Genomic DNA, 20,848 nt, shown 5'->3' with positions numbered 1-20,848 from the left:
TGTGGTTAAATAATGAAAGGCCAGTGGCTGGAGGAAAGCAGTCAGTTTTGAAAAAAACAAAAGGAATGCAAAAACAACCTGTAGGATCGGTGCTCGAGGAACTAAGAGTTGTAGAAAATCGTAATTCTAAAGACCTGCTGCAAATTCTATGATCTTGTGTGCCTGCGGGAGTGAAGCTGCCCGGCCCCTGTTTCGGGACGAAGGGCTTGATTCTGAGCCTCTGCAGGCCTTTTAGCTGTCTGCAGTTCTAGTGGAGGGAAAACTGAAAATAGGACTCCGTTCACAAGGCAGGGAGGATCTGTGCCATTTAAAAACCCTCGTACATTAGAGATAAGCCTTTCATCCCCTCTGACTAATCCACAGATTTGAATGACAACCAAGTTCTTCAACTCCTTATCTTACCTTTGGTGGTTTCACTTTCACGGATAAGAAAGGTACCTCTCGGGTTTCCAAAGGACAAAAGCTGTCGCTCAGCATCTTTTCGGCCAAGTTTTCCAAAGTACCACCTTTAAATGAGATCAAGGGAAGGAAGCGTTTTGTAAGGCTCATTTACAAAAATGCAATAGCACTCCTCCTCACCTCCGATCACATCCACAGTCCTTCCCTCCACATGTCTTCCTCGCCTCATCTCGCTCCCTTTCAGTCTGCTCCTGATTCCATCCGTCCCTAATCCAGCTCTTTCACTCTTTAAAGAAAAGAAAATCAGATTCGAATTGTGGCTGATTTCCCTTCCCTTCCAGAGTGACAAGAACTGGTTTGTGTTAACACTGCCCCCTGCATTCACAAAAGGAGAAATCTAAGACCTTGTTTTGAAACGGCAACTGCAGGAGACCCTTCCCACGCACACCTCCAAGACCCTGGGATTTCGGAGCATAATTACAACCCCTGGGAAATAACGAAACGCAGGCTTTGTCTAGATAAGATCATTAATCAAGCATTAAAAAAAAAAGTCAGTCAGAACGGATAAAGAACAAAGACCCGATATTTTCAGTAACTTTGTACCTATAGCAGCTTTGAAAAAAATTGTCAAGACGACCATTAATTTGAGATGACAGCTGCCCTTCGATGCTTGCTTTCATGCATTCCTGGCCAGCAGGTGTGAGGACTTGGGTAAATGAAAGGCTCTGCCTGCAGATGGGTGGGGATCTGCGCATGTGTGCTCGGCACAGCTGCAGGGATGGGTCCCTGTGAACAGTCAACGAGCGCGTCCCTAACAAATGACTGGCGTTGCAGACGCTTCATACCCTTCCTGAGACGACACTCTGATGCCATGTAAGAAGGCAGCACCTCCAGTCAGCTCACAACCTTGGCTGTTTATCTTTTCTTTTCCCTCCCACCCTGCAGCCCTAACCATGGCCCGGCCCTTGGCTAACGTCTCCGCACGGGGTGCTGAAGCCGCAGCGGCAGGTGCTGTGAGAACCTGAGGCGGAAGTCAGGAGCGCCCTGCTGGCATCTGTGCCTAGAAACAATTTTAGAATATTCAACTGCAAAAGGATCCAGTTTCTAAAATGAAATTTTAATTCATTATACTTGAACACAGCTATTAATGTGTTCCCTGTCAAATTCTTTTGTGAATGAAAGAGCCTCACTGAAGATGAGAAAAGACACGCTGCAAGCGAGCTCCTCAGTGACTTTTAAAGGCACCGGACTGGGTAACGATCCTAACTTAGCACTAGATGGTGGAAAGAGAATCACAACAATTATTTATGAAAAATGACTTTCTGGGTTTGCATCAGCCGCCCAATGAAAATGCAGCACGAACACGAACAGTGCTGAAAAGAGAGCTGTTAGAACAAAGGATGGAACTAAAACAATAGCATTTTCAGATAATGGTAATTAATTGCCTATGTAAAACCATATCCGTTATCTCCTTAGAATGCTAATTTATTCTTTAAAAACAAAGTATTTAAAAATATATTACATTACACACATATATAACTTAAATATTGAGTTGGTATGTTCCCAATTAAATCAAAATGTCACACTTAGTGGTACCTTTTATTCTGAACGAACACAAAGATGTTTGCAAATGTGTCCTAAAATAAAAATTCAATAGAAATTCCTTTATTCTCTGATGATAAAACACACTCCCTAGGAGAAAAGAAATGAGCACAGAAGCACTGAGTATTTGGGAGGAACAAAAGCAACCGTCTTAGAGCAAATATAAAGGAATTAAAGGCAGGACGGTGAACCAGTTGGGGGTTTGGCTGGGGTGTGCAGCCTAACCCCCAGAGCAAAATGCAGTACCAGAGCCAAAGACTGGGCCTCGTGTCTGACTTTCCTTGATTCCCTTACTGGTGAGGCAAGACTCCCAGAAGAGGTAGATCCCCAGGGCATCAGAGAGGAGGACAGGTCCCCAGGTTTGGGAGTCCTGGGCCAGTTTTCTTTCCCTCATTTCAAAAATGAGGGTCCTCGCACAAGCTACTCTGACAGTTCTCCCTTTTGGAAGTGGCCAGGAGTCCTCCACAGGTCAGGAAAAGGAACAATGGCTGTCCCTCCTAGAATCCCCTCAGCCTACGGACCATCTCCCCAAACTGGTACCAGTGAAATTCTTGGTCCAACTAACGGCTAGTCACAATTCACTATCAAAGAAACCAACGAAGACCCCGACTCAAAGGAAAGGAGCATCTGAAATGCACCATCAGAGGGTTGCCCGAGTTATGGGACATGCTGTATGTGAGATACTTCTAGTACCTTCAGTATCCCCTTAATATTTCCGATTACACGGAGAAAGAAAATCTCATGCTGATCTTTAATAATTACTTGCCCCCTTGACCCCCTCCCTGCCTTTCTCTTCCCCTTCCCAGTCCCATTCTTTTTCCCACCCTCGCTCTCATTTTTTTTCAGCAGACTATAAGCTTTGAACCTTGCGCTCACGATAACAACATATGCTCCGGCCAGAACTTCATCACGTTTTCCTGGTTAGTTTCTATCTATGGCAAGTAATACTGGGTTTTCATTAGGGTTCTGACAGAACAATCCCTTTCAATTAAGTATGTTTTTAAAAAACAGGTGTAAGGAAAAATAGCAAGTTAGTAATAGTACAAGTGTTACATAGTTATGGCAAAAACGGCAGCACAAGGCCTGGGAAAACACGGCATATCCTCTCCGCCCTGACATCGCTCTAGCGAATTTCTTCTCCCTCCTGCACAAAGTTAATGGCATTTTATTGTGACAGCTAACTTTTAAAAGCAAGTAGTTGAGTGAAAACAACAAAACAAAACATACTCTTCTGCCTGGATAGAGTCAACGGGAGCCACGTAATTGCTGGGAATGTAACCAGTCTCTCCGGTCGTCAAGGAGCGGGCTTCCCACCAGTCTCCTTCCCTGCAGAGAACAAAGAGAAAAGGAAGTGAATGTGTTGACCATTTCAGCGTCCTACAGTTACAGACTCAACGCCGTAAGAGTTTAAGACCATCTCCTAGTCATTCCACTGCCTGATTTCTCCACACTCCAACATAGCCCCTTGTAAGGGTCACAGGACCCTTACATGACTCAGACTGTCTGAGCTTGACTCCAGTGCTGTCTCTCATTTCTTATTTTATTTGCAAATTAAGAACGTTGGACACTGGCCATGAGAGAGCTCTCTTGGGGTGGAGGGGCATTTTGCTTGGTAAGTGTCCCCAACTTGGACAGAGGGGAAGGGAACCCAACCTCAGGCTACTTTAGAAAAATCCTGTAACAAAAAAACAGAATGGTAGTTATGTGAGGTGAAGGGTGTGTTATTGTGGTAAATATTCACAATATATTTGTGTGTCAACCCACCACACTGTACACGGTATACCATACATATCGTACAACCCGTCATGTTGTACACAACCCATCACAACCTATACAATGTTATGTGCCAGTTATATCTCAGCAAAGCTAGAAGGAAAAACAAAGCATGCACTAACTCTCCGAATTTAGCGAGGTCTCTGTTTCGGTTCACATCCTGAGGTAAGCAGCATCCTCTGGTATTGCTGGACAGATGCAAACTGTTTGCTGGCTCTAGTGTTATTTTGTTAGCCATTAATAGATATATCAGGAAAGAAAACAGCTCACCTGCAGATCATCTCAGACAGGAAGCCTGCTAGGAGGCCCAGGAAGGAATGAAAGCCTACCCCTCAGACCTGCCTTGCTTACTTTCAAGACAATGGGTAGAATGGTGAGGCCAACAGGGTCGGCCTGGTTCAGAAGCCTTCAACCTGAGGTTATTCCACTGACTACAGACCTGAGTCTGGTGCACGGGAGAGGAAGGGTCTAGCTCTGTGTGTACAAGTGTGCGGGGGCGGGGGGGACACAAACTGGCCAGGCACTTGAGGTTCTGAGTCTCCCCACTCTGTAAGACCCAGTGTTCCAGGCAACAGCCTGTCTCAGTTGGGAGGGGGAGGGCTCTCAGGTCTGGGGGCAGAAGGACGTGAAAGGGGGGCTTGTAACACCACTCTCAGCTTAGAACGAACGGGTCAGTTCAACGGTTAGAGTTAATGGGTTGGACTCACGGCAATGGATGTGGGACGGAGAGAAGGGGCGGAGCGTGTGACTCTCCCCACACACATACGTGGGGCTGCGGCCCTGCCTTGCGAGGAGTCCACAGAACTCGGCACCTGCCCGCGGCCAGGGGTGGGAGGGCAGGGAAGGAGGTGAGGCTGCTGCCCTTGGGCATACCAAGACCTGTCTGGTGGCTCTTCAGCAGGGGCTCAGTGCCTGTTCTCCTTCCTCTTTTGGTCCTTGGAGGCAGCAAGAGAAAACCCCTACCCCCCTACCCCTTTTTTTTGCATCATTTTGTGGTCACACTCTGTGTCAAAGCCCTCAGCTAGGGAAGAAAACGTGTTGGCTTTTAGCCTCGGTCAAGATCTTCCTCAGGCTATTAGGTAGAGAATAACCAGCCTCTGTATTAACACTCGCCTTACTCGAGAGCCCCATTCTCCAAAGACTGACTCTCTGAGTGAGGAGACTGATGAGCAACAACTTAGATAGGATTTAATAAAGTAACAGGCAAATGGTGACAAGGCCGCACGTGCTCTGGGTGTGGTTGTGGGCCAGTGCTTGCTGGCACAAGTGACACAAAAAGCCCATGAGAAAACAGGGTGCTGGCAAAGGCTTTTAAAACCTTATGTCTTTTGGCTTTTTATTTTATTTTTTATTTTTATTTTTATTTTTTTAAAGATTTTATTTATTTGACAGAGAGAGATCACAAGTAGGCAGAGAGGCAGGCAGAGAGAGAGGGGGAAGCAGGCTCCCTGCTGAGCAGAGAGCCCCATGCGGGGCTCAATCCCAGGACTCTGGGATCATGACCTGAGCTGAAGGCAGAGGCTTAACCCACTGAGCCACCCAGGCGCCCCAGTCTTTTGGCTTTTTAAAGATTTATTTTAGAGAGTGGAGGGGCAGAGGGAGAGAGAGAATTTTTTTTTTTTTTTTTTTAAAGATTCTGTTTATTTATTTGACAGAGAGAGACAGCGAGAGAGGGAATACAAGCAGGAGGAGCGGGGGCGGGGGGAGAAGCAGGCTTCCCGCTGAGCAGGAAGCCCGATATGGGGCTCTATCCCAAGATGCTGGGACCACGACCCGAGCCAAAGGCAGAAGCCCAACCCACTGAGCCACCCAGGCGCCCCGAGAGAGAGAATCTTAAGAAGGCTCTGCGATGCGGGGCTCCATCCCACGACCCTGAGATCAGGACCTGAGCTGAAACCAAGAGCTTGGCACTTAACCAACAGCACCACCCAGGTGCCCCTAAAATCTTATGTTTTAATTCATTTTTCAGTCTTTCCTTTTTTCACCCTATTAGACAAATTTAAACGGACAAATCAACCAAAACAAGGAGATAAGTTCTCATACCTGGGAAGTCCTTTGCTAAGAAAACTTAAATTTAGTTTATGTCCAGATTTGTCTCAGGAAATGACTGACACATATGGAGGAACATACGTATGTATGAACCCCTGTGGACCCACCACTCAACTTAGGAGCTGGGTCTTTACTGATCATGTGGCGTACTGCGCTGCTCCCCTATTGGATTCCTCTGGCTTTTGGCCTCAAATCATGAAAGTAAAACTGTTAATCTTTGAAAAGTTTGTATTGGTTTCATTTCTATGTCCTCTAAAAGAAATACATGCAATTGTTAAGTATACCATCTAGGAACACATGTGGAAATTAATTTTTTCCTTTGAACATGTGCTAAGAAATGGCTTTAGAGGCTTCAAGCTGGTGACAATGTTTACTACCCCAAAGTTCCACCAGATGGAGACATTTCATCATAAAAAATTAACAATACCTACCATCTCCCCACCTTCTTTCTCTTTCCCTTACTCCACCTCCCAAACCCCACACCCAGGATATGTTCCAAAATAGTAAAAAATTAAGAGCTTTCAGCAGCAGCTTATCTTTAATTGCAACCTCCATCAAGTTAGCTCTAATTGATTTAAATTAAGAAGACCATCTAGTATCAATGTTGGGGTACATGGAAATGTCACCTGAGGCAGGAAGCCAATACATTTTGCCGGGGCTGGGACAAGCCCAGTCTTATTCAGATGATCTGGGATTTCTTTTCTTTTCCCTTTCTTTCACCCTTTCTTTCTTTCTTTCTTTCTTTTTCTTTTCTTTTTTTTGACAGAGAGAGAGAGACAGCCAGAGAGGGAACACAAGCAGGGGGAGTGGGAGAGGGAGAAGCTGGCTTCCTGCAGAGCAGAGAGGTAGATGGGGGCTTGATCCCAGGACCCTGGGATCATGACCTGAGTCGAAGGCAGAGGCTTAACAACCTAGCCACCAAGGCGCCCGGTCAGATGATTCGGGATTGATCAAGTATGGTTGACCCTTGAACAGCACAAGTCTGAGCTGCATGGGTCCACTTATATGCAGATCTTTCCCAATAAAAACAGTGCAGTAAATGTACTCTCTTCTTATGATTTTCTTAATAACATTTCTTTTCTCCAGCTCACTTTATTCTAAGAACACAGTATATATCATACATATATGAAGTATGTGTTAATTGACTCTTTATCGGTAAGTCTTCTAGTCATCAGTAGACTATTAGAAGTTTTTGGGGAGTCAAGGTTATATGCAGATTTTTGACCACATGCAGTGGGGGGAGCTGGTGCCCCAACCCTCCCATGGCTCAAGGGTCAACTACAATTTCCATTTCAAATCCAGCCCTAACATCTCATTTTGAAATTGGCACCTAAATAGTTTAGCACAGATTAGAATCCAACTATCAGCTCATTCTAAAGTCATGTATCAGGAATTCATGATTTTCTCTTAAGTGACTCCATTAATCTCACAAAGGTTTTCAGTGACTCATGAGAAAGAGAAAATTCTTTTCTTTTTTGAGGCCATCCAGGGTCACTTTTTCCATCAAAGGCAATATGAGGTGACAAGGAAACAATGTATTATGTAGTAAGCCTCACAGGTTGTGCCCAAAAAGGCTGGTACAGACTCAAAACATCTATCAAAAAAATCTTTTGAGCAAATGAATAAATCATCTTTTCAATGCACTGGAAATCCAATTCACCCACAAATAATACTCTTTCATAAATCATTCACCTTGATTTAGGAAAACAGAATCTTTACTATTTGACTTATTACTTTTTAAAATATTGTGAATAATTAACATTATTAAAAATGCACTTTAAAAAAACCTGTTCTTACAGTTCAGATATTTCATTAATTCAGTTTTGGTGAGATTTTCTTTAACTTTATCTTGCTTTGACTTAAAAATATGATTTAAGGCTCTCATTTAGAATAACTTTTAAGTTTTTATAATAGCTTCCCCGATTCCGCTAATTTAAAGACTTACTAAAAGAGCCTGTTCTCAATCCCCTAAATCACTCATTGGGTTTGCTGGCCCCTGAGACAGCCAGGAAGTGGCATGTGCCCACAGAAGTGAGCCTGTTCCACTGAGTTGTGGAGTGTTTTTATTATAAATGCTATATTCTTTCTCAATTTGGTTACTGTCATCTTACCGCCAGAGAGCATATCCATAACCATGTTATCAAATGCGTAGATGGGACCCGCTAATCTCAGATTTCTCCTTAACAAGATGGAAAGAACTTTAAAGGAGTCACACTACCTTAGGCACTATTCCACTCTGTGTAACGTGTTTATTATTAGGTGGTAAATCACCAAGTCACGAAATGTGAAAATAGGGAATAAAATAGATGCATTTAAGTAGTCTGTAAAATGGGTTCAAGTTTAATGATGTGCAAGTGCACTACACAGAGTACTTGTAACAGGTCCCTGAAGAACGCTTACCCCATGCTGGGCGGCAGTGCCACCGGCTCTGGGCACAAGCACACACATGAACCGCACAGGGCCTGCCACACTCGAAAACACAAAGGCCAGCCCTGTCGCCTTCCCTTTCTGCCTCTGGATGGGGTAAGGAGTGGGAGGATGCAAGTACTAGGAGGTGTGGCAGCTGCCCCAGGGAGAACAGAGTGCCATCCCCCTCCCCCCAGTGGAGGAGAGCCAGGGGCTGGGAGGGACTGGGGGAGGGGAAGGAGGCGCTTGCCATCTGGTTCTCTATTATTGCTTTGTTTGTCCTTCATGATTTCCTCTTCCCTGTTATTACCCTTTACTTCAAGATACTGTATTTGTTGTAAAAACCTTATCCCCCCCCCCCCATAACCCTGGAAAAGGGCATTTAAATGGCATGTAGGACGAGGAATTTCACTGGCAAGAAGGAAAAACATTAAATAAGGGGGAAAAAAAACAAAACAAAACCTTTGTAATATTTTCTGATAAGAGAACAAGGCCAGAGGCTCAAAGCCCGTAAAACACGAAAGGCCATTCATGCAAATCATAAAACACAGATTGAGATACACTGGATCTTCCTGGAATGTTTCTTCAAAATTTCAACTGACTGCCATTGTCGATCCTATCCAGATCAACAAAGGAAGAAGTCACAAATTTGACTTTGGCAAGGACTGGCTTTCCAAGGGTCCTATGATCTGATGTGGATTCCCTTGCAGTGTGGACAAACCTGCAGAGGAAAAGCTGGGTGGTACTTCCTACTCCTCCCTAGTTCTCACCTTTCTGAAGTTGGTTAGAAGCTATAACCAACTTTGGGACTGAGAGAAAATTACATAGAACGGGGAGGGGAAGTGGAGGGTATTTCAGAATTCAAAGCAGGTAGACTCAGAGGAGAAGCGTTCATCTGAGAATCAAAATAACGATAAGGAATCATAGATCAGAAGAGATCGAAGCCCAGTTCCCCTCTCTCCCACCTCCCAGCCGGTCTAAACTTTCATGTATCTTGAAAGGTTCAGTCTTCTCTGGGCTGGAGGTTGGGGGGTGGTCCTCTGGGCCTTTCTGAGACCAAACCTGACACAGTCCTCAGGGTGCCGCCCCCACACCTCACCCGTGGCTCTGCCACCTGGTGGCTCCCCTGGGCACCCAGGCAGCTCCCTAACTCCAGCCTCTGGCTCTTTGTATGTTGAACCACGACTGTGAGGCACATTGCAGACAACTGCCTGCATGAGAACACTTGCAACTTAGTACACAGCTGGCACAGAGGAGCTGTCAATAAATGGCAGCTGTTTTCTATTAAAAAAAAAAAAATCTCTGTGGCTGTGAGGGCCTTGTAGGGGGCAGGTCACGTTCTTCTTGATCTGGGTGCTGGTTGCACGGGCATATTCAGTTTGTGCAAATACAGCAAATGTACACTTTGAAAACATTGTGGTAAAACATGCATAGCAAAATTTACCATTTCAACCATTTTCAAGTGTAAAGTTAGGCAGCACTACGCCCAATTTGTTGCGTGACCACCACCATGCACACTTTCTGACACATGCAGTTTTCTGCATGTATTTAAAAAGTTAAAAAAAAACAAAACCCACCCATACCCATTAATGATGACAATAATAAGTAAAAAAAACCCGAGCAACCCTGTGGCTACTATGTAGACACTGTTTTCCGAGATCCAGAAGAGTGACTGACCTCTTGTGGGAGGAACCCAGCTCCTGTCCTTGAAAGGTGGTATATTCTAAGAGTTGGGGGCATCCCAGGAAGGGGTGGGCTTTCCGAGGAAGCAGGTTTTAGGCCCGAGGGAGTTCCCTGTTCCAATGACCACTTGTCTTTCCTAGGACAGGGATGCTCCGGGGTGCCGTCTCGCTCCCCTCGCTCCCCTCTCCTTTTGCTGGAGCTCTCAGGAGAGCTGAAGAGCCAGGCTTTGACCAGTCCTTCTGTCATCACGGTTTGCTCAGGGAATGGAGAACACAGCAAGTAGAGCTGGTGGCACAGGACTTCCTGGTAGGCCCCCAGCCCTGGGGTGGCATGCCTTCCCAGCCCGTGGGGAGTGCTCACAAGGAAAAACTTGAGCTACAGGGTAAGAGGCCTGACTGCTGATAGGGACATCACCATTTTCTTTCTTTCTTTCTTTCTGTTTTTTTTTGAGTGGGTTGGGGGAGGGCAAAAAGAGAGAGAGAATCTTAAGCAAGTTCCATGCCCAGCACAGAGCCCGACATGGGGCTCCATCTTACGACCCCAAGATCATGACCTGAGACCAAATCAAGAGTTAGATGCCTAACTGATTGAGCTAGCTTCTCTCTCTCTTTTTTTTTTTTTTTAAAGTAAACTCTACACTCAATGTGGGACTCGAATTCACAGCTTCAAGATCAAGAGTTACATGGTCTACAGACTGCACCAGTCGGGAGCTCCCACCACCATTTTCTTTGAGGCCAGAAGTTCCCGGACAGGCATACTGCCTTAACCTAATAGAGGCAATATTTAAAACCTACAGGGAGATACGTTTCCCTATATATACTACCATATATACCATGTTTACTCTTCTATAGGTCTTAAGTGTAGAATTACAGTGAGTGATTCTTGCCCCTAGAATGTCCCCATTGCCTGTTTAACTGTTGTTCCTACGGGTCACACTTAAAACACACACATTGTAGTCATTCGCAAGTGGGCGAAGTCACGTCTCCTTCCCTCTCACAAAGATTTCAGTCACTTGCGAATTTTCACTATGGGGCAACGCCTCCAGAGCCTCACCAATCAGAGTATTTAGCAGTTTTGAAAACAGAAGGAACTTGTTGCCGGCTGTGAGTGAGGGCTCAGCTAGTGCAACTTGCAAAATACAAAAAAACCCCAAACAACCCATGTCAAGGCAGAGAGAGGGTGGTGTGGATAGCCAAGCTTTGTGCCGATCATCTGAAAACACAGATCTATAAGGGGCAAAACCAGAACTTTTCCAACCTGTAAACCAAAAGCCTCAACTCTGTGACTGTGGTGTCTTCCAAAAAGCTCCTTGGACACCAGCCCCGTAAAAATACTGCACTGGTTCGTCAACTCTTGATGTCTCAATTCAGTTGTTACCCATTAATGAATTCAGCAAGTGTTCTTTTAGCATTTCAGAAACTAAAAAGGCACAGACTGGGAACACAAGTATCCTTTCTCAATCTGAAAGACATGCACACTTCCCTGTCCCTCTCGGAACTTACGAGCTGTTCAGTATTTGGAATTTCTCTCCTTTGTGAAAACTCAGGTCATCTTCCGTCCGTGCTTCATAATCATAAAGGGCTACAAACAGGGTCACTCCTGAGAACCAAAAGGGGAGAGATTATTACACAAGGGAAAATTAATTCCAAGAAATGACATCGTTCACTGAAATCTCATTCTCAAAATCTTCATCTAATCAGCAGTGATAACATGGTGCGGTGATGTAATTAACATGAAACCGGGGTGGCGGGGCTGAAGTCATGCCTCGCCCTTTGCAGGGGAAGCACTCTGCGATCTCTGAACGAGTCCTCGGGAAGAGACAGATATTAATATCATGTCCACAATCAAGAGCAGTGTTAGAGGTTAGATCTGTGGAGGCCTGCAGCAGTTAAAGACACAGATTCCCTTCCTTTCAGGAGCCCACGTTAGGGTGAGGGTAAAACAGATCCCTCTCTCCCGTGACCTCACAGTAACGGAGACTGTAATGGGAGACTCCTTCTGCGGCCTGGGACTGAGAAGACCCTCTCACAAATGCTCACCGCAACTGATGTCTTGCTCTCGGCATCTGCAATTGCTCTGGGGACTCCCTCTCTCCTGCCACAAGTCTGCCTACCCTTGCAGCGATCTGTAGTCCTTATTCCTCTTCACACCCACCCTACGTCTTCTCAGCTGGTGGACTCCCCACAGAGGCCCTTCTTGCTCTGCACAAGTCTGCTATCAACAACAGGAAATCTCCAGCAGCCCATTTGGCTTAGGACCTCCTTCATATAGTGGGTAGAATTCCAAGATAGTCCTCCATGATTCCCACCTCCTGGTGTTCCCGCTCGCGTGTAATCCCCCTCCCGTGAGTGTGGGTGAACCCAGTGACTTGCTTCTAACTAAGAGGACGTGGCAAAGGTGATGGGATGTCCCATAAGGAACGAGGCTTCAGAAGATGGCAACTTCTGTCTTCCCAGCCGACTCTCTGTGTTGCCACTTTGGCCCGAACGCTTTGATGAAGCAAGCCGCCATGTTGGAAAGACACACATGACAAAGAACTGAGGGTGGCCTCTGGCCAACAGCCAACGAGGAACTGAGTCCTGCCAGCACCGCACGAGCTTGGCAGCAGATCCTTCTCAGCTGGGCTGTGAGGTGACTGTAGCCCGGCCAACACCCCCTGACTGCAGCCAGTGAGAGGTTCTGAAATGGGGCACCCAGAGAAGCCATTCCTGGATATCTGACCCCCAGAAACTGCGAGGTCCTAAATATGCTTTGTCTTAAAGCTGCTAAGTTTGTAGTAAGTTGTTATGCAGCCATCGTTAACTAATACATCCCATTTCTCCGCTCTCTGGCTCCTCATTTTGATCTCCGCACCCTTCAAAGTGCCTTTAGTGGCCTAAAGAACGCACAGCACGGATTCCACGCTTTACCAAGCCGCCATTTTGCTATATCAGTACTTCCAAGGGAGCAGATGTGCCTGTGGGACTATTTGAAGACCAGAGAAGGAGGCAGGGCTTGTTTTTCTACCCCACCCCAAGCGGGACTTCCTGGGGGAGAACTGGCATTCCGAAGGGCTGACCGTGCAAAGCAGCAGGGCTCACTTGGCAACTTTCAATTTCTTTGAAAGGTTAGAAACTGGCTTAAAACAAAGACGTGGAAGCCTGTAAAGTCATGCTTGTTCTCACTGAACACTCTATTAACAGATTCCTTTTGTTACCTAATTCGAAAACAAACCCAAGCTCCATCGTGTGGAAGACAAGGCACACGAGGTCAGCCGCTTCCAGTCTCCCACTCTCTCCCTGCTCAGCCAGTAAGTTCTCACTGGGGTTTTGATCTTTTAAGGATGGAGGGGAGAGTCAAAGGAGGTCACAGGGGCGCACAGACGCTGTTCTCGGCCTTAAAGCACTAAGCACAGTGATGGAGAGACAGACACGCACATATAACAAAGCCAAATAATACAAGGCAGAGAAATCTGCCAACGTTTGGGAGTACTATGTTTTAACTTCCACATTTTAAAAGGGACCAGGTGGCCTCTTATACTAAGGTTGTCCCTGACTACAGTGTAGACTCCCATGTTCAAGGCAAGTATCCCTTCCTAGTGACTTTATGAATGACACCTGCAGACACAGGGACTCAGACCCAGCATTCATGAATGAGTGAGCGAGGTCAGTGTCCGCAGCCGCAGAGCTCGGGCGGGTGGCAGAGAACTCAGCAGCACAGGAAGTGTGTGCTGGTGCATTTCGGGCTCTTTTTCCCCCTCCCGCATCCTCAGAGACAGACTTCCGTAGAATGCTTCTTTCTTTCCTCCCTCCATTCCAGGAGCCTTCCAGGAAGGTAGGAAAGATTAGTGAGTGTGCTAACACTCATTAGCTCACGCGGGGCCTACTTTAAAGAGAAAGCTGGATCCACTACAACACAACAATATGGTGCCTAAAGCTCTGGGTCAGGTCCCCTGGATAGAACTACACGGCCCTGTGGCATGCAGAGGGGAAAAACAAAAAAAAACAAAAACCCTGCTAACGTCTCAGTAGTGCCAACCCCCCAGGTAAAAAGGAACAGTGGGTCCTCATAAAAGACTTCTGCTCCCAGATGAGCCAAGAGCATAATGGTTGACGTATATTTCTTTAAACTTTTCTAATAAACAAAACAGTTTTGGAACCAATAATGTCAAATATCTAGTTACCACGATTCCCATGCTGGGAGATGATTTGGAAAGCTAAGGATGCATGAGATAACTTACAAATATTCTGCGAAACATATGTCTGAGAATGTATGCCAGATATTTTACAAAGTATTAGCTAAGTCAGCAAATGTATATGGCCGTGAAACAGAGCATCATGGTGGGAAAGGGAAGGAAACTTAAAAAAAAAAAAGAGAGAAGGATTCCTTAAGGATACATAAGATTTGATTTTAAGATAAAAGAGATCACGATACACTTGAGGGTTTATAAACTCCGTCACATGGAAGATGATGGGAAGATCAGAAAGATCATTAATGAGGATGAATGGCTAAAAATAAATGCTGCCAAATGTCCCCACTGGCTGGGAGGTGACAGGCAGGCTGGCGATTAGGAAGATGAGGGAGAAGTGCAAAGTGGCTCTTAGCTGGGGGAGGGGAGGAAAGTGCGCCGATATCTAGAGGACTCAAAACATAACAGTCTCAGATCCAGTCCCGGAGCTTCTGATTCAACAGGTCTGGGATGGGACTCTGTGTTCTGAGAAAGCTACTAGTTACTCTGAGTCAGCCAGCCATGGCTGGGACCACCGATTGGCCTAGAGTACCTTAGAGCCAGCTGTGTGTCTACTAACCCATGCAGAATCCTCCCAGAGCGGCAACCTGGGGGCACCTCGACCCACTGAAGCCAGCATTTCATTAGTCCACCAAGTCCTGTTTGTTTTGGTTTTTGTTTTTGTTTTAAGAGCCCTTCATCTGGCAGTGGAGAGATGGAGACTGATGAAAAACTTAATGTTAAATCCGTAGTCAAAGGGAGCGGCCTGGAACAGGAATGTTCAGTTGACAAAAGAATGCAGAACAGCTTCACTCTTACCCGTTCCTCCCCTGGTACGCAAGGTCCCGGTATGAGACGAAGAGTTCACACCCCCGAAGACGGTGAGTCCTTGGCCTGCGGCTGCGTGGAAGTTGTTGTAGTTTGGGATGGAGGTCACGCCGAAGCTGGGGTAGTGCTGCGGGGTGGGGTCTGTGCCATAGCGGTACCCGGAGCTCTGGGTCAGGCTGCCGTCCCTCTCCTCCGTCAGTTTTGTTGCTTCTTTATCCTTACATTGCACACAGCCCATTATCTAAATTCCTGCCAAAAACAAAAGGGAGCCACGTGAACTTGGATGCTTGGTAGCTGCTGGGCTGCTGGATGGAAGAGGGATCATTTATAAGGCCCGCCCTTGGCTATTTCAGGCCTAAAAGGGACAGGAGGAAAGACAGTGGCTAGGGCTGATGGTTAGAAGCGATCTCATGGCCCTTAACTTGACAATCACATTCGTTCCCCCTGTGCTCAGGGTGACAGGAGCCACACAGAGTATGGTCACCAGGCAGCGATGTCCTCAAATGAGGCTTGCACCCCTTAAAGTCCTCGAACATTACGCACCTGCTTAAAGATAGCCCAAGACCATGTACTATGCTTTTCTTTAGTTATCAAAAGAATAATGTATGCTCTAGAAAGTGAGTCCATGCAATATTAGAATAAAACCTCCATTATGGCAAAAAAAAAAAAAAAAAAAATCCAAGCAAGAGGGTGGAGGAGTGCTGGAAAAGCCAGAAGACAGCCCCTGAACAGCTCATCATAATTCTTTTCTCATGGGTGCCCATTATGCAGGCACACACCTGGTGAATTTTAAGCAGTCAGATGATGATAAGTATCAAAATTAAGAAATCGTTGCTGGATGAAAAATACAATTAGGGGCGCCTGGGTGGCTCAGTCGGTTAAATGTCTGACTCTTGATTTTGGCTTAGGTCATGATCCAGGTCGTGAGATCAAGCCCTACATTGGATTCTCGGCTAGGGGTGGAGCTTCCTTAAGATTCTCTCTCTCCCTCTCCCTCTGCCTCTCCCCACCTCTAAAAAAATTAAAAAATAGAATAAAATTGCTAGAAACTAAGAGGTCTGGGTATATTTGCAGGATGTCATGATAGCCTACAGTAACAAAATCATTTTCAGCTGCTAATTAACTTTCCAAATTTCCATTAGCTTTTGACATCTTTCAGAAATATTAAAAAAAAAAATCAATCTCAAGTTCCAGAGTTAGTGGTGGATTGAAAACTCAGGTCATTGTCACCCCACCCTCCTCCAACCTACTTCTGTGTTTATTGTAGAAATGCCACCATCAATGACTGACTTGCTCAAGTCAGAATCCTGGGAAGCAATCTTATTTGCTTCCGTTTTACTTCTCACTCTCCCCGTCTCACACTCTACTATCCAGACATGCCGAACTTCTCAGTTACTTAAAGGTTCAATTTTTTCTGCTTTCCTTTAGGCCTTGGAATGTGGCCTGGAACATTCTTTCCTGAAGTGCAACATACCCTTCATGTTGCAGGTAAGACACTGCTTCCTCTGCAAAGCCTTCTCTGATCCCCGTACCCACCTTCTAAGGCTGGGGTGATGCTCTTTCTAAGTGCTCCCCTGGCATCTTGATTTCTCCCATCATGGCACCTATTCTGCCATATTAAAACATGGTTTGCCCACTTATCTCATGGCCCAGTGGACTGTGGGTTCCAGGAAAGCAGGGCCCTGTCCACTTTTGTCATAGCTATAATGCCAGTGCGTGGCACACAGTAGGTGCTCAATACAGGCAATCAGATGAGTGAAGGAGAATTCTCTAGCCCAGTATGTTTCTCTGTCACCCTTTCTCTCCACAGCCAAGACCAACCCTTCTCTCAGCAACTTACATCAGCAGTTGAATGTGCATTTTTTTAATCTATTGGTATATGTGAGAAAGAAAGAGGATTCAGAAATACAAGGTTAATTGGTTAAATGATCGTACTTTGGACTGTAATACCCATCAGGTCGATGGGGGTAGGTAGAACATGCAATGGATGTCCCTTCCAAAACTCTGAAGAGTGGCCCGTATGGAACCAAGGGATCAAATAAGAAACGCATGACATCATGTGTAATTACATGTGTTCACTGGGGAGGGCAAAGCTGGTACGGGAATGGAAGGGACAGGCAGTCGTGAAGAAGAATGAAAGAACTAGTTGCTCTTAGTATCTTGTAATCCAAAGTGGGGAATGTCATATCAGATACAGAGACTCTTGGGGGGCACTGTTCTGAGCACGCCCTTTCTGGGGAAAAGGGACATGAAAGCAGCATCAGACTGCTCTAATGTCCTCTTACATTACACATTTCAATAAATACTTATGGAATTCAATGTCAGTTCCTGAGAATGGAAATGTCTGGAAACGAGCCGCCCACTGCCTGAGCTGAGATCACCCAATCTGGAACACATTTACGCGTAAATCATTCAAGATTAACTTACAATATACTGGGTCCAACATGCTCTCTAACTTATGGTAGATGAATGCCATTTTAACCAATTTCCAATAGGAAATGCAAACTATGTCCAAAGCATGATTTATTGAAGGAATTTCATCATTTGTTGTGGGTGTTGCTTCACAGAATTGAGAAATATCTTGCTTACTTTATATTAACTCCTTTATGGCATAAAGTTGCTTTGAACTCCCACAAAGGCCCGACAGAAGACAGTTCTTGTCCCAGGTGCTTTTTTTCAGGGATTTCACTGATCTACTGTCATCGGAAGCTGTGAGAACTGAATCACAGTATCACATTATCGACACCAGCGGTTTTCAGCTGGGGCTGACTTTTACTCCTCACACCCACCAAGGGACATAACAGGCAATGTCTGGAGACACTTTTGGTTGCCACAACTCAGGGAAAAGAGGCACTACTGGTACCTAGTCAGTAGAGGCCAAGGATACTGCTAAACATTGTACAATGCAGGACAACCTCCAACAGCAAAGAATTAACCGGCCCCAAATGTTAAGAGCATCAAGGTTGAGAAATTCTGATTAATGGAGGAGAAAGAGATCTACATCCATATCTTCAAAACGGTATCTAACAGCTATTTCCCTTATATGTGTGACCAATATCCAATTCACAATGCTTTTCTTAGGAGAACAGGCAGGCTAGGTAGAAGGACACAGTTTTAAAAATCGGTATAAAATGCTGATTCTCCCCTAGAAGCGTGTTCCTTGTGATAGAGAAAAGAATCTAAGCCAATGAGAACTCTCATTATGAACTACTCTTTCAAGTTCAACAAAACAGAACAAAAATGACACATCAGAACCCCACTGGAAGCAGGACCTCATATCTAACCAAACTAAGGAAAAAAAACTCGTCTTTTACAATCCACCAAGAAAAAGTATTATCACTGGAATAAACAACTAACACCATCTGTACAGCTATGAAATAATGAAAGGAAACAGACAGTAAGCTCCTTGAGGGCAGGGATTATTTTCTGGCTTGGTTTTAGCATTGCATCCTGAGGGTCTAGAACAGTGCCACATGCTGTAGGAGCTCAATAAATACTTGTTAAAGGATTACACTGCAAAAACCCAAAACTCAGTCAAAATCATTTTGGAGAAGACAATTCCCTTTTGTGGAAGGGACAGCTCTGTTACCACTACACACATTTGCAGTTTTGAGTACGAAATGTTTCTGGACAGGCCTTGGCTTACTCTCTTCCCTTCGTTGACAAAGAAACTGAAATAAATCAGTCAATGCAGGCTCAAGACATTAAAAGTTAATCACAACGAAAATATTTGTGTAAGAACTTGTGGTCTTCTTCCTCCCCCTTGGGGCGGTCAGACTAACCATTTCCTGACGGAAGAGTCAGAAGCTGCTCTGTGAGCTGTACCCAATGTGACTTCAGGCTCCCTGCCATGAGACAAACTTCTAAGCACTCGAGTTAAAATAAAAACATCCTTTTTTATGCACAGTTCTGTGGTGTGGCGCTTATGGCCAATGCTCTAGGTCCCTTATGAACATGAGACATACTGATATACCTGCCGAGATCTGTGAGGCACTGGGAAACACGGAATAATGCCATTCCGAAAGTGAGACCTTGGCGTTACTCTGACGAGCAAATCCTGCGCCATGAACTCATGGCCATGCTTCTCTCCAGGGGGCTGTGCCTAGGGAAACTGATGGACAAGCACTTTGACCAGTAAGATCCTGTGACTGTGGTCAAGGCGTCTGTGTTATAGCCCCGAAGGCCCCCCCTCCCCCCACCGTTCTTCAGTCCTTTGGCAAACCCGAAGGGCTCTCTATTACGCAAGGAAAACCGGATTTACATAAAATTTCCTTAGGCCTGTGATCTTGTATGTGCCAGCAGCATTAAGCAGCTCAGGAGAGAGCTGTCCAAGAGAGAATCCGAGGACCGCCACACCCCGTTCCTGTGAGCACGGCAGATGTCATCAACTGATCGCGGCACTGTCTCGTGCTGTGCCCCACATGGCCTCAGAGTCCTCCTTCGCATATGCCCTCGCGTGGTGGATGGAAGCTGACATGAGAGATGGACTCTATCCCCGACTCTGGGCACAGGCTGCTTTGATCCAGAATGAGTCCGGCTGAACACACCTTCCTTCCACCAACGCCGCAGACCACAGTCCAGCTGCTAGGTGCACATTAAACACAGATACAACAGATAGGCTCACATCTCCTTGTACGCCACTCAGCAAAGCAACACCCGTCCGCTCAGGTTATAATAGCAGGACTCCCGAGGAGAGTTCAGAGAGCTAGGTACCAAAAAGGGGGAAAGGCCCCCGGCAGTTTTCTGCAAAAGCAAATTACCTTCTCCTGAGACACATACACTTGCAGGTAGAAAGGAGGGATGGCAGGAGGAGGGAAGGTGAAATGACAACAAATAATTTTAATTTCAGCAGTGTGAGCACTTCTGTCTCAGAAACCAGCCCAGGTGGGTGTGGGGAAGTGAGGGCCCCGAGGCATAAGTTGCCATCCTGGCTCCTGGCAGCACAGACTTGGAAGAGTGACAGGTCGGGCCACACTGGCGGGCACTGGGATGCGGCATGTTTCCCGCTAGTACCATTCACCACCCCTTTAGCTGGTCTCCCATTTACTTGGGTGAAAATCACAATAAAAGCAAAGGTACAAGAAAGGGAAACTAGAAACCAAACATAGGCAACTGAAATGGAGACAGCTGAGAAAGAATTTAAAACTGAATTGTAGATCGACGGCACGGTCTCATACACGTCTGCAAACGTGGAAAGTACTGGTAGTTTAATGAGCCACCACCCTTTTCTGGTCAACTGTAGTAACATGAGGCAAGAGGGAGAGATGTGGCAGCAACACATCAGAAATGACTTGACTTCTGGGCGGAAAAGCCATGGCAGGGGGTTCTTGATCCTTGTCAGATTGGAAACAGCCATAAGTATCCACCAGAGAGGGGTGCCTGGGTGGCTCAGTGGGTTAAAGCCTCTGCCTTCGGCTCAGGTCATGATCTCAGGGTCCTGGGATCGAGTCCCGCATCGGGCTCTCTGCTCAGCAGGGAGCCTGCTTCCCCCCCCCCACCCCGCCTGCCTCTCTGCCTACTTGTGATCTTTCTCTCTGTGTCAAATAAATAAATAAATAAAATCTCAAAAAAAAAAAAAAAGAATCCACCAGAGTTATCTAGCTACATTCTCCATCGAGTAAACAAATCCTCTGAAAGTCTAGGGAAGGCTTACTTTCGTTTACACCATGTAAGTGCTGTTAGCAGAATGTTCTGAGACATGTGAGTGCCACAGTGGAAGCAAGGGCTGTTGGGACATGGACCCTGTCACCCAAATTTCCCAGCACTTTCAATCCTTTATGATGGGACTTTCCTCTTTGGAAGACATTGGGTCCTGACACCCCACAAGAAAGTAGGGGTGGTGCTATCTTCTGGGGACACCCTGGACAGAAGGACCACTGCTGGCCGGGGTGGCCGGAGAGA

The 20,848-nt window shown here is 45.9% G+C and overlaps 1 protein-coding gene across 8 annotated transcripts in view; it reads right to left on the bottom strand.

The window, feature by feature from the left end:
* FYN (FYN proto-oncogene, Src family tyrosine kinase) overlaps positions 1-20,848 on the bottom strand; it is a gene marked incomplete at its 3' end in the record, with an annotated part of 210,397 nt that overhangs the window by 41,901 nt on the left and 147,648 nt on the right. For all 8 annotated transcript variants that reach the window (XM_080806912.1, XM_080806911.1, XM_080806916.1 and 5 more), the window contains 4 exons: positions 14,939-15,196; positions 11,415-11,511; positions 3,229-3,327; positions 403-506 (listed from right to left, as the gene is read on the bottom strand). In XM_080806912.1, the coding sequence (XP_080663038.1) occupies positions 403-506; positions 3,229-3,327; positions 11,415-11,511; positions 14,939-15,185 (547 nt within the window). In that variant the 5' untranslated portion in view covers positions 15,186-15,196. The remainder of the gene's footprint in view (positions 1-402; positions 507-3,228; positions 3,328-11,414; positions 11,512-14,938; positions 15,197-20,848) is intronic.

This window comes from Martes martes, assembly GCF_963455335.1.
Source record: "Martes martes genome assembly, chromosome: 6".
Lineage (NCBI taxonomy): Eukaryota > Metazoa > Chordata > Mammalia > Carnivora > Mustelidae > Martes > Martes martes.
The sequence above is the reverse complement of the archived record's forward strand: the minus strand, read 5'-3'. Positions and strand labels throughout refer to the sequence as shown.